We start from the raw sequence: 16,846 nt of genomic DNA on the forward strand, positions 1-16,846 counted from the left end.
CATGACAGCAAAAAATGGGAATCTATGTAAAGACAATTATGAAAAATGCTGGGCTGAAGTGAAAAAAGACTTAGAAATTTGGTCAAATTTGAAGCTTTCACTGCTAGGCCGTATTGCTGCGATAAAAATGAATGTATTGCCTAGAATGTTATTTCTCTTTCAAACACTGCAAATTTTGGACAAAATGGATTGCTTCAAGAGGTGGCAGAGAGATATCTCTAGATTTGTCTGGCAGGGCAAGAAGCCTAGAATAAAATTTAAAATACTAACGGATGCAAAGGAAAGAAGTGGATTTGCCCTGCCAGACCTTAAACTTTATTATGAATCAGCAGCTTTTTGCTGGCTGAAAGAATGGCTGCTTCTTGAAAACACAGACATTTTGGACTTAGAAGGTTTTAATAATGTATTTGGATGGCATGCATATTTGTGGTATGATAAGGTCAAAGCACATAAAGCATTTAAAAATCATATTGTCAGGAAAGCATTGTTTAATGTCTGGATAAGATATAAAGACCTACTGGAAAATAAAACCCCAAGGTGGCTGTCACCGATGGAAGCGAAAGCTCTGAAAAAGCTCAATATGGAGGCCAAATGGCCGAAATATTGGGAAATTCTGGAACAAGAGGGAGATAGACTGAAATTGCAGAGTTTTGAGAAACTAAAAAACAAAGTGCGAGATTGGCATCATTATTATCAGATAATGGAGGCATACAATTTGGATAAGAAAATAGGCTTCCAGGTGGAAAAATCAAAATTAGAAACAGAACTGTTAGAACCCAAAACTAAGATTTTGTCAAGGATGTATAACTTGCTGTTGAAATGGAATACTCAGGATGAAACGGTTAAATCTGCTATGATTAAGTGGGCACAAGATGTTGGACATAACATAATGATGGCTGACTGGGAACAGTTATGGACCACAGGTATGAAGTTTACGGCATGTAATGCCTTAAGAGAGAATATTATGAAAATGATATACAGGTGGTACATGACACCAGTCAAGCTTGCAAAAATCTATCACTTGCCCGATAATAAATGTTGGAAATGTAAAGAGACTGAAGGTACATTCTTTCACCTTTGGTGGACTTGCCCAAGGATTAAGGCTTTCTGGGAGATGATCTATAATGAAATGAAAAAGGTATATAAATATACCTTCTTGAAGAAACCAGAGGCTTTTCTCCTGGGCATGGTCGGCCAATTGGTGCCAAAGAAGGACAGAATTTTCTTTATGTATGCCACAACAGCAGCAAGAATACTTATTGCAAAGTATTGGAAGACACAAGATTTACCCACTCTGGAAGAATGGCAGATGAAGGTGATGGACTATATGGAACTGGCGGAAATGACTGGCAGAATCCGAGACCAGGGAGAAGAGTCAGTGGAAGAAGATTGGAAGAAAGTTAAAGACTATTTACAGAAATATTGCAAAATTAATGAATGTTAGAATGATGTCAGAATGAAATTAAGTGGTCTTAGCAGCAATGTTATAAAGGTGTATGTACAAATGGATTGTTAACAGATGAGAATCTAAAGTTATAATATGTTAAGTTAAAGGATTAAGACAAAAACAAAGAGGGAAAGGAATTGCTGAATTAACTAATAGAACTGGAATACAAAAAAGGGAGGTGTGAGGAAGTCAGGGAAGTAAGGAAATGAAATGTAAGTTATGGAAAGATCGATGTGTTTTTTTTTCTTTTTCTTTTCTTTTTATCTATGTATTTTTTTCTTTGAAACTTTAATAAATATCATTAAAAAAAAAATAAACAGGCTGGTATTTTGATGCCAGGTATGTGTATGGGCGTTGCACTTTTCCTCTTCTTTTTTGTCTGCATGCAGAGCGCCGATTTCACGATAAACACCTGTCTAGAAGCCCTGGCACTTGTGCCCCAACAGCAGCAGCTCTGCACCTCCAGCTGGGCTCGCCCGCTCCCTTCGCAGCAAGGTGGGCCAACGCGAGCAGCTCCAGCGGAGCGAGCCGCTGTCTGCCCCCGCCCCCTTGTGCAAATCCAGCGCTCCTAATTGGTTCGGCTTGTGGTACGGGCGGGGCTCGGAGCGCCAGACGCGATATAAGGGAGCGAGCGAACAATGCGCCTCGATCCCGACTGGGTCGCTTTGGGGGGCGGGGAAGCGGGAAAAGCCGCGATTTCGGGAGCGAGCGCAGAAAGGCTAAGCTACCAAACCAGGCGGCGGCACCGCCTTCTTAGCTGAAAGAGCCCGGCGCTTGCACTTTTCCAGGCGGAGGAGCGTGCCCGTCCGCGCGCTGCGCTCAGGTGAGCTCCCGTCGCAGGTGGGACGCGGGCAAGCCATGGAGCTCGACCCGCCTCAGCTGCCTCAGGCGCCGCCGGCGCCGCCCTACTTCTACGACCACCACGAGTCGCCCGGCGACGACTTCCACCGCTCGAGCGCGCCCAGCGAGGACATCTGGAAGAAGTTCGAGCTGCTGCCCAGTCCGCCGGCCTCGCCGCTGCCGCCGGGCCCCGCCGAGGACGCGGCCGCCGACTACCTGCTGGAGCCCGGCCGGCTGCTGGGCAACCTGAGCGCCTTCGTCCTCCGCGACTGCATGTGGAGCGGCTTCTCGGCCCGCGAGCGCCTGGAGAAAGCCATGGGCGAGAAGCTGACCGCCAAGCCGCCCGCCCAGGGCCCGCCAGCCGCCGCCGCCGCCCCCACCGCCGCCCAAGCGCCGCACGACGCCGCGCTAGGCGGGCTGTGCGTGGCCCCCGGCGCCGTGTTCGCCTGGCCCGCCGACTGCAAACTCCCGCCCTCCTCCGGCTCCGAGAGCCAAAGCGAATCGGGTAAGGCTGCCTCCGGGCCGGGGAGCGGGGCGGCGGACCGCACGGCACCCCCAGGGGCACCCAGTCCTGCAGCTCTGGCTGGGCGCCGAAAGTTTCTATCCCGGGACAAAAGGCTCCTCTCGCTCTTAATTTCCCGTGGCGCCCCTTGGACGGCGCCCCCTGTCTTCCCAGGTCTCCGTGCAGAATTCTGCAGTCCCCTTGGAGGGATCTTTTATTGCAAAATCCTCCGAGCTCTTGCATTTACTTGCCCCCCCTCCCGCCCCACTTCTTCACCAGAGGTTCTACTTTCAGGGGGAAGTGTGCATTATCGCCCAGCTTCCCAAGGCTGCTGCTGGGACTTGCATAACGTGGTGAGCCCAACCCATCTGTCTTGCTTCCTCCTCCAACCTCTCCCAATTTAGCACCCTTCAGCACAGCCGGCGGGGGAGGGGGGTGCCTGCCGCAGGACCGAAAAGAGAAGAAAAGGCGCCACTTGCACAACTCCCTCCACCACTCCAGGAGGTTGGGTGGGGGGACCCAAGATAGAGCACATTTCTTTGAGAGGTTGCATTTCAGCAGGACGGGCTTCTCCAGAGTTTCCTGGTTCAGGTTGTAAACTCTGTCTATAAACCTGTGTTTATTGAAAAAGTTTGGCTTGGTTGGTGTTGCAGGCTTCTTATGCTTGTGGAGTTTGGAGGGTTGCCACAGTGGACCTGTGATGGACAAAGGCTCTGAAAGGATTTAACCTGGGAAATACAAGAATTGTCTTGCAAACCCCCCTCCTCTCACAAAATGTTGAATGCAGTCTCAGGTCAGGTTCTGCAGCCAAGGGGAGCCAGCCATATTATGTATGTTATAAAAGTTTTGTTGCATAAGTGCCCACATCTATGCTTATAAGTGCATCAGTGGATATGTAACCACTACTTTGCTGAGTTTGCTAACCTAGATCAGTCCAAAACAGCATCTCCACTGGCTGGTGCTGGTGGGAGTTGTAGTCCAAAACATCTGGAGGGCCCAAGGTTGGGGAAGCAAAGTCATTCCCATTTGATTATTGGCACAAAAGTTGCTGTTCAACTATCCTCTGATGGAGGCATGCAGGGGCAGTGTGTGTGTGAATGGGATCACAGATCATAAAGACCACCTTTCTGTCTTTGAAGTGCTCTAGGATGTAGGAACATTAGGACACAGAATCATAATGTTGGGAGGGATCCAAAGAGTCATCTAGACCAACCCCTTGCAATGCAGGAGTCAACATCAATGGGGAAGAACCGTAGTTCTTTGGTAGAGCATCACATCACCTTTGTATGGAGAAGGTTTGAAATTCGATCTCTGGCATCTCCAAGTAGAACTGAGAATCATCCTTTCAAATCCTAGTAAGCTGTTACAAGTCAGTATAGAATCTAGACAATACTGACTTGGTACAGTATAAGATAGCTTCCTATGCAGGATCGAACTACTCACAGCTAGAAGCCTGCCTCTGTCTTTTCAAGTCTCTAAGGAAGGAAATTTCGCAACCTCTTCCTTCTCCCCCAGCCCAATTTGTTTGGCTAATCTGATCTCGATACTTTTAAATCTTAAGTTTTTAAAATGCTTTCATTCTGTTTGGATTGATGTACCTCGCTTGCACATCCAGTCCTCATTTGTAGACAAACCACAGAATAATACCAGGGGTTTCTGTACACACCAATATATTTAGGGGGCAATCTTCTTTGTGACCTCCAGCAACTTTTGCCAACCTGGTCCGTCCCCGCCCCCCCCTGCAAACTCATCTGCTTCAGGTTGTTTGGACTGCAACTCCCAACAGCCCCAACTAGAACACCACATGAATATTGTGTTCAGGGTTAACATTGCTATAAATAAACTTGTTGCATGTGTTATCCCTTGAAAAACTGACATAGCCTTGAAATGGGCACACTTTCTAATACTCTGGCCTTGTTGTTAATCCTTGTAGGGCTGAGTCACTGGGTAAGCAGTGACTGCTTATATGACTCACTACAGAGCTTGAATAGGGCTTGGGTTGAGAAACAAATTGGGTATAAGATTTAATTACATTAGGAGAAGCAGGTCTTAATCTCAATTAGCAGAAGGGGCGGGGAATGTTATTGATTTATTTAATTGTGCTTGCCCTTGCTGACTTGGACTTTTCACCCCCATCAGCATCTAGGCTCCTCCTTCAGATGCTGTTTTTTTCAGCCAGTCACATGAATCCTGGGACAAAAAGCAACAGATGCAAGTGTTTGTGTGTGTGCACTCTCAATAGCTCACTATGCCAATGAGAGATGGCGGGTAGGTAACAGCAGTGTTTCAAGCACTGCTATTGGCTGATTGCCAGGATGCTTGGAGAAGGTTGTTCTCACTGAGTCACATTTTTTTTTATTAATGGGAAAGTGCTGATTGTTTGCCCAATGCAAGTTTTAGAAGGAGAGCATTTAAAAATGCAAAGCAAGTAGGAGAAGGCAAAGTGGGGGCATAGCTGGCCTGTGTTCTTTATTTATAAATTAATGGAGGCTGAAACAAGGCTTAAACAATGCAATTGGGGGCACCAGATAGTGTGCACTGTGGATGAGAACTTATGTGGAGGGCTGGGAGGGTGTGGGGCACAAGCCCTGCTGAAACTGAGCCTACTGCAGGAGACCTTTCCCTGTCCATAGAATTAAGCAGACGGAGCAGGCTGGAGTGCCCACTGTATGCTCTGCTGCTACCATTGTCTGGCTGTGATTCTCCATTTGCCATGGACTTTAATGGCTTGGAACCTCTGGCACAGAGATGGGGTAAAATAACACTGCTGACTTCCACTATGCCATTCTTCCCCAGCCTCTGGCTCTCCAGGTCTTTTGGACTACAACTCCCATCAGTGCAGGCATGCCAACTCTAGGGGGCCAAGGTGTCTCATTATTGGTTGGAAGGAGGCCAGTTGCACATCTCGGCTTCAGTAGCTGGCTTCTGCAGACAACAACGTTGCATGTGTGACATCACACAAGCACAATGCGCGTCTGCACCCTCAATCTTGGGTGTGGGTGGGTGTGGGTGCAACTTGGCGCTTCTGCATCAGTGCTGGCCATCATGAGCTGACTTGATAGCAGTGAATTCCTTCCACCCATGTTTCTGAAGAGTATTAAAATTTTTGACCCTTCCCCATTTGTGACATGAGGTGGTTTTCTTCTGCATATGAAGGTGCTTAAGCTTTTGAAAAAGGAGGACAAGAGTATCTTGCACTCTCCTGGGGGCCTCATGGTAGCGAGCTGTCACAGAACCTTGTAAGAATGTGTCCCACAGAAAACTGTCTATGTGCCTTGTTTCCTGAGAGCAAGCAAGAGGACCCTTAGTAGGTGACAGTGAAATGCTGGAGACATGCTTTGAATGACTCCAACTCTTAAGTAGGCACGACGCCACCTTCTGTGTAACTTGAAATCATTTTCATTGTGTATTTCTGTGAAAAATGTGCCTCCTGTAGTTTTCTCCACAAGGGCCCTTGGTCAGTTTCTAGGAAACATTGTCTATGTGCAACCTGTCACAGACTGTCTTAGGCATACAAGTCCCATTGTCCTCGGCAGAACTTAATTCCAGCCAACACAGATAGGGAGAAGCTTTCCTCTGAAAGCTGTTGCTGCACTAAACCAGATGGCTGATTTCTTGCTCATGCAGACTAGCGGGACTTCGCTTTGTGAGTTCAGAACCGATCTTTGTTTTCTACTGTGATAACCTTTCCCCTTAAACTTCTTTCTTTAAAAAACTCTGACCACTTTGTCTGAAGGCTGTATAACTTGAATCTTTTGAAAGTCACTCAAGCCTTCTGTGCAAAGGCCTTTAAAGGACCTTCTCTTCCCACCCCCTTCCTGTATACTGGATGGGGAGGTGCCGAGATCCTTTCTGTGCATCTCTGGCTAAGTGGGGAGGGCTGCCCACTGTGTGTGTTGGGGAGGTTGTTTGTGCAGGGGAATGGAACCCTTTGAACAGGATTTACTACTTCTGAAAAGTAGCAAATCCCTCCTGAAGTGTGAAGCTGTAGGGGCAAAGGCCATCTCTCCCCATTCCCTGCTTCATTTACAATTCCAATGGGCAATGAAAGAGCCTTGGGGGGTGGAGGGTGGGGGAGAGATAGAGCTTTAGCAGTAAACTTTGTTCCAGGCCAGTGGTGACTATTGCCCCCAGTCTTTTTAATTGGGGATGGGGAGCATAGGAATGCCTTGATGATGGCCTGGCCTTTTGTCCCTTACAATTGCCTTTGGGAAAGCCACCCCCTCCCCTCCCCTCCAGGGACACAAAGACAAAAAAACCTCCATTCCATTGCAATTGTTAACAGACCCTTGGGGACAGAAATGTTCATCCCTCCCCAGAATGAAGCTCCCAGTACCACAGGATTCCTGCAGGAATTACATTTGCTCAGGACTTTGCAATAGCACCAAGTCAGACTGCTTGAGAGAAGGTAGATCAGACCGCTCATCCTTTCAGTAAATGCTAAAGGTTAAGAATCTAGTCTTTGCCCTCAAAATAAAGCAGCTTACAGGGTGAGATTTGAATCTGGAACCATGCCCAACACTTTATGGAGTGGGCAATAAGTACATTAGGATGCTCTAGTAGTAGATTGGGAAGGACTTTTCAGTTTGCCTTTAAAAAAAAAGAAAAAAATGAAAACCTTCTGGTTGGCCATGAGCTAATGACTTATCTTTCATCTTGGGTGTTCTTCATATGAAAATGAGCACTACTTGGTGGATTTTGATGTGGTGTTTAGAGCTCTGTTTACCAGTTTCTGAGTTGTGTAGCTTCACCGTTAATTTAAAAGCATACTTATTCTGCTCTTTAGGCAAAAAGATAAATGAAAACAAGGAGGGGAAAAGAAAATAAGTGAACTTGATAATCAGTTCTTAAAGTTAGTTTTCATCTGTATATATGGCTTATGAGGTGCAGAAGGAACCTGGCTCAGCAGGTGCATCTTAAATGACCCCTTTGCCCTGCACTTCACCCCCCTGGCTTGTGCATCTTCCTAGTCCTTTCCTACTTCAGCCTCTGCTGTGTGTGGTAGCTTCAGGAACCAAAAGAGATGAAGAGACCCACCTGTCTCCAGTTGGCCTCAGTGCTCAATAGTAAGACATCAGTAGATGGGCTCTTTGCTGATTCTGCAGAAACAGATTTCATAGCGTCCCTGGAGCCAGGGATTAAAAGAAAGGTGGGGCTTTACCTTGCCCTTTTGTTTTCAGTCCCCTCACCCCACCCCACCCCCGTCCACAACATTTGGTGCAGGTCCCCATCTCTTCTTCATCATTCTCCACTGATATTTGAGCAACCTTTGTCACCACCCTGTGTGTGTGTGCATGTGCAAGTTCTCCATTTGGGATTCAGGAAGGAGGAAAAGTAGAGAGGCTTCAGTAGAAATCTTTAGGAAGCCTTTGATAGCTCAGGTCTGGGAAGGTGATGACTTGCCCCAAATGTGCTGCTCCTTCTGTGATGCAGCTGATGTTGGTTACTGCTTCCCAGATTCTTACTTGAAATGGAGCTGCATGGTTTTATGCTCCTGAACACCTGCTCCCCTCAAAATGCTTGGACCACCACCTTGTTACATCTTGCAATGGCATAGAAAGGTTGGTTCCTTCGTTAGACACCTCATGCAGTTCTGTTTAGAATAAGGAACTGGGAATCGGTCCCAGACCCTTTGAGGAATCCAGTTCCACTTGATGTACAGAGCTGGCTTTGAAGCAAAGCAGGTTGAGTCTAGTCAGTGAGGCTGCCTTGTAACCTCAGTGCAGCTTGAATGTATGTATGCTTCCTTGATTTTCGTGGTGGTAAAAAAGTGGGGTGATAAAAAAGTGGGCTATAGTTCCCATCATCCCTGTCCATTGGCCAAGCTGGCTGAGGCTGATGGGAGCTGTGGTACAAAACACCTGGGGGGCACCTGGTTGGCTGCATGAAACCCACCCTGGTGTGCTAACTTGTGTGTTACTGCCTGAAACAGCCTGTGGTGTTTGCCAAGGTTTAATGGCTTGTTCCCTCTTGTTTGTACACAGAAGGGGAAGAAATTGACGTGGTGACGGTTGAGAAGAGGCAGTCGCTGGGTGTGAGGAAGCCAGTCACCATCACTGTGCGGGCTGACCCCTTGGACCCTTGCATGAAACGTTTCCACATATCCATCCACCAGCAGCAGCACAATTACGCAGCCCGCTCACCACCTGAGGCTTGTTCCTGCACGGCTGCCTTGGAGAAAAGCAGTCAAGAGGAAGAGGAGGAGGAGGAGGAGGAGGATGGTGGTGCACAGTCCCTGAGGCAAGTGGCAGAGCCTTCCTCTCTTGAACCTTTCCTCCTGAAATCCGGGAGCACTCCCAGTTCGGACAGTGAAGACGTGACCAAGCGGAGAAACCACAACTACTTGGAGCGCAAGCGGCGCAACGACCTCCGCTCACGTTTCCTGGCGCTGAGGGACCAGGTCCCTGGTCTCGCCACCTGCCCCAAAACCCCCAAAGTGGTGGTGTTGAGCAAAGCTTCAGAGTATCTGCAGTCACTACTCAAAGCAGAGCAGCAGATGGTTGCTGAGAAGAAGCTGCTAAAATTGCATCAGCTTCAGCTGTTGAAACGGATTTCGTACCTCAAGAGTGCGCATTAGCTGCCAGGAACTCCAAACTGCTTGCCAGCCTGATCTCTGCACTTTTTTGGGGGGGGGGGAGACAAACAAAAACAAATTGGTTTGTTGACTTGCAGATCCCAGAATGCAATGCAGCTGGTGCACGCAAATGGGGGCTTGCATTCCATACACTATTTTCCACCCTGGTCTTCACTCTTGCCAGTTATGGGTGCTGGAGAATCTCCTAAGTTGTGCAGGAGTGATGATGATCAGGGCAGTGGGGTTGAGCGGGGTTTAGCTACTCAGACTTCAGCTTCTACAGCAAAATGCTGACTTCTTCACAGGCTGAATGAGCCTCCATTCCGGTTGGGATCACCAGAAGCCTGAGTGGTTCTCTGGAAAAGCATCTTGTGGAATGCTTCACAGTACTTTCTGACAGAGGGGCCTGAGTCAACATTTCTAAAGCTGGGGCAAAGATGGACCCTTCAGTTGTCTCTCCCAAGAGGCTTCTTCTGTTTCTCCTAGTCAAAGTTGGATTGTAAACACTGGCTATGGATAGTTCTACATACCCTCTTTTCTCCCCAGGCTCTGCTTCTTGCCACTGGCATTTAAGAAGACAGATATCTTGTGCAATTTGTTTCTTTTTTTACAATGGTCCTACGCAATAGACTTTTTCCCACCCCCAAGCACACTCCCCCGTCCTATTTTCCAATGTTGTTTAGGATTGACAGCTCTCTTCCCTTCTTGGAATTTGTTATGGGTGAATTTTTAAATGTCGCCACCTCTGATGTCCTGGCTCGGGCTTATGGGAGTTGTAGTCCAAAACATCTGGAGGGTACCAGGTGGAGAATGTCACATTATGTGAAGTTATTTCACAGCTGACACTTGAAGACAGCTTAAATCTGGCTTTTGCTTGAGATCTACAGCTAGATTACCCCTCAGGCTAAGATCAGTGCCTTTCACACTTGAGGTGGAAAAAAATATTGGGCAGATCTACACCATACACTTAAAGCACATGACTTCCCCCACCCAATCCCCAAAGAATCCTGGCATCTGTAGTTTCTCATAGAGCCAGAATTCCCAGCACCCTCAACAAACTAAAGTTCCCAGGATTCTTTGGGTGAAAACATGTGCTTTAAAATGTATGGTGTCATTCTGCCCTTAATGGCATCAGCATAATAGACCCCAAAGTGGATTGATTTCAATGGGATTAATTCAGGTGAACTTCTAATCAGTTGTGTCCAGTGATGATGCTGTCTTGCTGTGTCAACATTGAATCTGCCCCTCGGGGTAATTCTTCTTTCTGAGATGGAGGGGTGCAGAACCTTCTCTCAAGAACTGTTAGAGGCTTTATGTGTGCATTTAAGACATTCTCCCCCCTCCCCCCCCCACAACTGTTCCTTCACTGGAAATGCACTGAGATCACCTTGGATTTCATTTACCTCATACTTATTTTTCCACTTGGGCAATACAGCTTCTTGTCTTTGGTTTTGTATATCCTAGAATCCATTGTTGTGACTGCCTGATTCTTTATACTGGATGGCTTTTTTTAAGATATACTATTTTTATACTTTTTTTAGAAATTATTTTGTAAAATACTTGTTCTTTCTTTCCTCCCAGCTTTTCAAAGATAAAACAGTGGGCAGAGGGCTCTCAGTACTGCTTTTGTAGATGAGATCGTTCAAACTGAGATTCAGCAGGAAAAAAATACTTCTGTTTTGACTAGAAAATGATTTCCTAAGTCAGGGGTCTGGTCCCAAGTTTCAAGCACCAATGATGAGACTATTAGACATCTTAAGGGTGTTTTGGTAGAGTGGGTGGGTAAGGGAGTCCCTAGATGGGAACATTGTAATTTCAACTGCCCCCTATAGAGAAGTTTTCTACTGAAGGTGTCCTACTGATTCTTAAGACTAAGAGAAGCCTTTCCCCCTCCACCTTCCCTTTCTCTGGAAATAAAAGGGCTGCATGAATATATTTTGGGGGAAATGTGCAGTGTGGCGTTGTTAATTGATGTTTACTCACAGCTAGGTTCCACTGTGTCGCCCCCAGGAAAGGGAGCACCTCAGTCCCGTGCATAAAGAGAAAGAAAGCAATGATAATGTGGTGATGTGTTTTTTGCTCTGGTTTTGCCAGGTCCTTAACAGCTTTTGTTGAGCTGGCTGGGGCTACCCCCCTCTCCCTCCTTCCCTTTTATGCAGATCCCTCCCACCCATCCTCCTTTGTCTCTTGGGTAGGGAGAGGCCAGAGCTGGAGGTGATGGATGACCCTTTATCTTGGCTTGCACACAGTTTGGTGGGCGCAGACTGGTCTCCCACAATGCATTGGGGACTCCTTCAGGCGTTCTTTGACTGGCCCGCTGGAGCCTCAACGCTGGGTGGTCAGACTTAGCACTTTCTTTGTTACCTCGCACTTCTTAAATAAACGGAATCTCAAAAAGGACAGGCTGAGTCTGCTTTTTCCCCCTCCCTTTTTGAGCCAAGGGATATATGTGAGACCCTTATCTGCAAAGATAAATCAGTCTTCGTGTTTGTAATTTAGTTGAATGCATGTTCGTTTAGTTATGTAGAGGAGGGGAAGAGGAGAAAGTTTGGACAATATCCTGGAAAAAGAGAACCAGGGGAGCATGGTTCTGGCATGTGCTCCGAAGGAAGAGCATGGGAAATGAAGAAGTAGTTTGAGAGCTGTCATAGCCCGCAGCTGAATCAACCCATCCACATGCAGCTAATAAGAGAGTGTAGGCAGGAATTCTTTCTCTGCTGCTCTTGATGTGTGGAGATTCTTTTATGTTTATATAGGACCTGGGGGGATTTTACAGTATTCTGTAGGCTTATGATGATCCTGGGATAAGAAAAAGACATAAATGGAAGACAATATTTCAGCAGCAGTAGTAGAAAATGTAAAAAGCTGTGTATTTGAGGTGATTAACTGTATTTAATCATCTTTCCTCTGCTGGGAGATGGACCAGACCCTCTCTGAAGCACTGAGCCCACCTTCTCACCTGTCTGAAAGTCCTGCCCCTGCTTTCATTTCCCTCTTATTGGCTGCACATTTCCATATTCAGCAGTGTAGCTGAAAGATCTTTTTGTAGGAATTAATGCACCCTAAATCTTTTGGCCCCCTTAGAGTTGGATTCAGTTCTCTGCAGCAAGCATTCCTTTCTGTGTCTGCCTGCCACTGGGAGCCATCAAAAGTGGAGGCAATGTATCAGCAGAGCCCCTCAGGAATCCTGGCAAAACAGAATTTCTGCCTCTGTAGCAGGTTGGGCTAGATGAACTTTGGGGTGCTTTCAGCTCTGATTCTGTCAGAGCCATCCTGGTTCTGCTTAGCTCAACAACCTCTAATAAAAAAGAAAAACCCATCCCTATCAGAGGCAGGCTCTTTCACGGAGAATCCGCTTGCACCATTAGGAAGTTCATCCTTGTGTTTAGTCTATACAGTATTTCTCTACCAGTTCAGGTCCTATCATTGGAACTAACAGATGGTGACAATTTGTTTCTATATGACAGCCACCTTCACAGTTTTGAAAGGCTCTCCTGTCACATCTTTACTTCAGACTTCGCCTACCCACTTCCTTCAACATTTCCTCACAGGACTGTCTCCAGGCCTCTCACCATCTTTGTTGATATTTGCTGGACACATTTCATGTTGCTGATATCCTCAAACCATTGTGTCCAGACAGAAAGCAGAAAAGAGTGGCTAACCAGGTGACCTGGAATCATAGCAGTCTTTAAATAGCTGTTCTTGCATAGAAAATATGGTAACATAAGAGGACTTTTACTTGGGGGGTTGTTTTTAAACAAGGCAAAAGGGCCTAAGAACATTTGGGTTTTACTCCTCTCTCACCACAATGCATTAAAAAGCAAGTTTTCTTCCCCTCATTCTGAGAAGTTTTAGAACAAGCTGAACGGGTCGCACTTCTAGAACAGCAGCTATATCAGTTGTTGTACTAAAGGAAAATCCTCTGCATATGTAATTTGAGAATGGACCTGTCTAGGATTGAGCATTCCAATCTGAGGTGCCAGGATGAAAGGGTCTTTGGGCTGTATCCCACTAAGCCCTCTGTAGAGTAGATCCATTGAAATAAATGGATTTGTGTCATGTTCATTATCTTCAGTGACTCTACTCTGAGTAGGAGTAGCATTAACTACACCCCTTCATGCCTGGCTCATTAAACTACACCCCTGCCCTCCTGGCATTTGGCCCTCAATCCTGAGGGAAGGTGGCCCTCGGCATGAAAACATTGCCTACCCTTGCAGTAGATGATGACTAAGCACTTTAGGAAAATCAAAGCATGAATCCTCCACAAGCAGATGGGAAAAGGTTTCTCTTTTATCGGGATTAAGGAGAGGCTGGGGCATGTCTGAGTCCCATTGCAAAATCAGGTATGTAGGTCAGGTGCCTCAGGACTTCAGTAGCTCTGCTGCTTCTAAAAATAGGCACCGCTGATGAAACAGACTTATTAATAAGTGCTTTACAATTCTGTTTGCTCTCAGTGTGAGGTAGATTACTGATATTCCCATTTTACAGATGGTGTATTGGGTAGGAGGTTGTGATTTACCTGAGCCTCCCAGTGGCAGAGCTGGAATTTGGATCAAGGTCCAAAACAAAATGAAATATTGTCTTATTAATGAAGACTGACAATTCATTTTTCAATGGCACAATAAATGTTCATGCTAATATGTTGCATAGTGACTGCTAACTATAAATTATCTCAGTAGCATGAATTGCACCTTGGGACCTATGAAGTACAAAGATGCCTTGCACCAAGTTAGGCTGGCCAACTGAACACTATGTTGCTGGCTCTGGTTAGCAGCTCATAAACTGAACATGCTGGGAACTGAACCTGAGACCTTCTGCATGTAAACCACATGTATCACTGAGCAAAAGAACCTTAAACATCCAGCTCTCTCTTGTCATGGGCTTGTGTGGGTTTTCAGCTTCCTTATAGGAAGAAGAGAGCAACAGGATTCTCATGAAATGAAGTCTCTTAAAGTGGAGCTTTATTTGCAGGGTTTCTTCCTGCCGTTACATGCCAAGCACTTAAGGCTGCCAAACATGATGAAATAAAACCACACCTCTACTCGTAACCAAAAAAGCATCATAATTCCAAAGGGAGGAAACTATAGATGGGTAGCCCTGCTAGGATCCTACCTAGCAGTCTTCACATGACAGGGTGGTAGTGTTGGATGTTGGAAGAAGACACCTCTATGTGGCAGGGAGGGAGAAAATGGCTTTACATTGATCAGCCATTGGTAGGTGATCTAGTCAGGTGTTGACCCTTCTGACTGTCAGCTTCCTAAGCTCTGGGGAAGAGGCAGGGTAGTGTTAAAAGTGTCAGACATGGTTAGACACCCAACACTGCCATGAGCCCCTCCCCCTTCGCCATTGTAACCAGCTTTTTCACCTGCCTCTTGCTTGCTTTAACCCAGAAGGGATGCACAAGCAAACGGGAGTGATGGTGAGGAAGAGGAGCTGCCAATACTTGCTCGCTCATTGATTCTAGCAAGCAGATTAAAAGCATGTATGCGGCAGATGCCACAATGGCGAGGGGCAGTAGAGGGATCCTTCCCAAGGGCCTCCCAAAACTTGGAGCCAGCACTGGGCACTGAAAGCTGGCTTATACCAAGCTGGGCCATTGAGCTCAGTGTTGTCTACACAGTGGCCATCCAGATGTTTCAAGGATGTTGGGGATGGTTGATAAAACTCTGGAAGGCTGCAGGCTTCCTGTCCTTGGTCAACACTGACTAGTAGCAATCTCCAGAGTTTCAGAAGGGACATTCTCAACCCTACCTGGAAATGTTGGGGTCTTCTGCATGCAAAACAGGTAGCCTACCAATGAGATATAGTCCATTTTCTCAGTCCAGGTACCTGCCTTCCTAATGTTTAACTGGACACACCAGTGAGGATTGAACCTGGGAACCTTTGTGTGCCAAACCTATGCTCTACAAGGTAGTCTTTGAACCTCTTTTGTTTTGACTTCAAAGTGTAACCAGACCAGAAGCCCATTTTTAAAAATATAGCACAGATCTTCCTTATTATACTACCCCAAACATACTGCATGTGTAGGCATATACACATAAACAAAGAAAGCCTGGTTCAAAGTCTTCCTCTAACATCTTGAATGATTTTTCAGAAAGCATTGTTACTTATTTTCAGACAGCAGTGTTATTTATTTTGGACACGTGGGTGAGTAAAACTTCATGCATTTTTCATATCGCCTTGCATAAAGGGTGACGGGGAGGTGGGTTCGTGCCTGGGTTAGTAAATTATTGTGTCAGTTTGGCTGAGGCTGCTCTAATCCCATCTCTGCCAATGAGCTCTTCTGCTTTTGAAAAGGGATCCTTGCTCTCCCTCTGTTGCCATGGCAAGAGATGTGTGTTGCTAGGAGAAGAGCAGTCGCCTCCTCCCTCTGTTGTCATGGCAGAAAATCACAGAACCCCTTCTGTTACCCTGACGATAGCCTCCATCACCCTGGCAACTGTCTCCCTATCCTTTTTTTCTTCCTGACTCTGTTGCTACAGTAACAATTCCTTTTTCCCTGTCTTTGGTCACAAGTTCATCTCTTTATGCTTCTGCAGAGCTGCTGCTTCCCACCCAGTTACCAATGTTAGATCCCCCACCTTCCAATATGGTTGCTATGGTAATATTCCCTCCCTCAACCTTCATTTTCATCACCTTGCATGTGGCTATAATCCCCATCAGCCCTCATCATAGACAGATGTGATTAAAAAGAACCTTTTGCAGGAATGGGAAGCCTTTTTTTATCATTGATTTATTTGATTTACTGATATCTCACCTTTCCTCCAAGGAACTCAAGGTGGTATGCATGATTTCTCCCAGTCCCCATTTTATCCTCACAACAAACCTGTGAGGTAGGTTAGGCTGAAAGTGAGTGACTGTTCCAATATCACACAACAAGCTTCATGGCTGAGTGGGGATCCAAACTCTGTCCCCCCCCCCCCGGATCACAGTTCAAGACTCTTAACCACTATCAAGGTTTCCCAAACTTGAGTCTCCAGCTCTTTGGGCTACAATTCCTATCATCCATGACCACTGGTCCTGCTAGCTAGGGATGATGGGAGTTGTAGTCCCCAAAACAGCTGGAGACCCAAGTTTGAGAAACCCTGCACATCAAAGCTGTGGCCCTCCAGATGTTTTTGGATGACAGCTCCCCTCATTCCTAGCTATTGGCCATGTTGGCTGGGATTGATGGGACTTCAGTGACCCCCAGAGGGCCACTGGTTCCTCATCCCTGGCTTAGCATATTGTTATGAGCTTTTCATATCCACTCAAGTGCCAAAATGCTGGGAAATCACAGGTTTTAAGGGCCACAGCCTTAACAGGCACATTATTTAGACAATATTGGTAAGGTTCCCTATCCTGCGATTTGTTCCAGCTTCACCTCTGCATGCCTGTCCATGGCACAGTTGGACCGAGCCCAGATTTGCTTGTTCATCGGAACAGACAAATGGAGTCCATGCAACTGAAGCCATCGTTCAACAGGAGGTGCCATTCTATGTTA

The 16,846-nt window shown here is 46.5% G+C and overlaps 1 protein-coding gene across 1 annotated transcript; it reads left to right on the forward strand.

Moving 5' to 3' along the window:
- The first annotated feature begins 2,112 nt into the window (after positions 1-2,112).
- Positions 2,113-11,763, forward strand: MYCL (MYCL proto-oncogene, bHLH transcription factor). Its single transcript, XM_081015926.1, has 2 exons — positions 2,113-2,792; positions 8,774-11,763. The coding sequence occupies exons 1-2, from the start codon at positions 2,306-2,308 to the stop codon at positions 9,364-9,366; spliced, it is 1,080 nt and encodes a 359-aa protein (XP_080872052.1). The 5' UTR covers positions 2,113-2,305; the 3' UTR covers positions 9,367-11,763.
- Positions 11,764-16,846: the final 5,083 nt, after the last annotated feature.

The sequence above is a fragment of the Podarcis pityusensis genome (genome assembly GCF_964106645.2).
Source record: "Podarcis pityusensis genome assembly, chromosome: 8".
Taxonomy (NCBI): Eukaryota; Metazoa; Chordata; class Lepidosauria; order Squamata; family Lacertidae; genus Podarcis; species Podarcis pityusensis.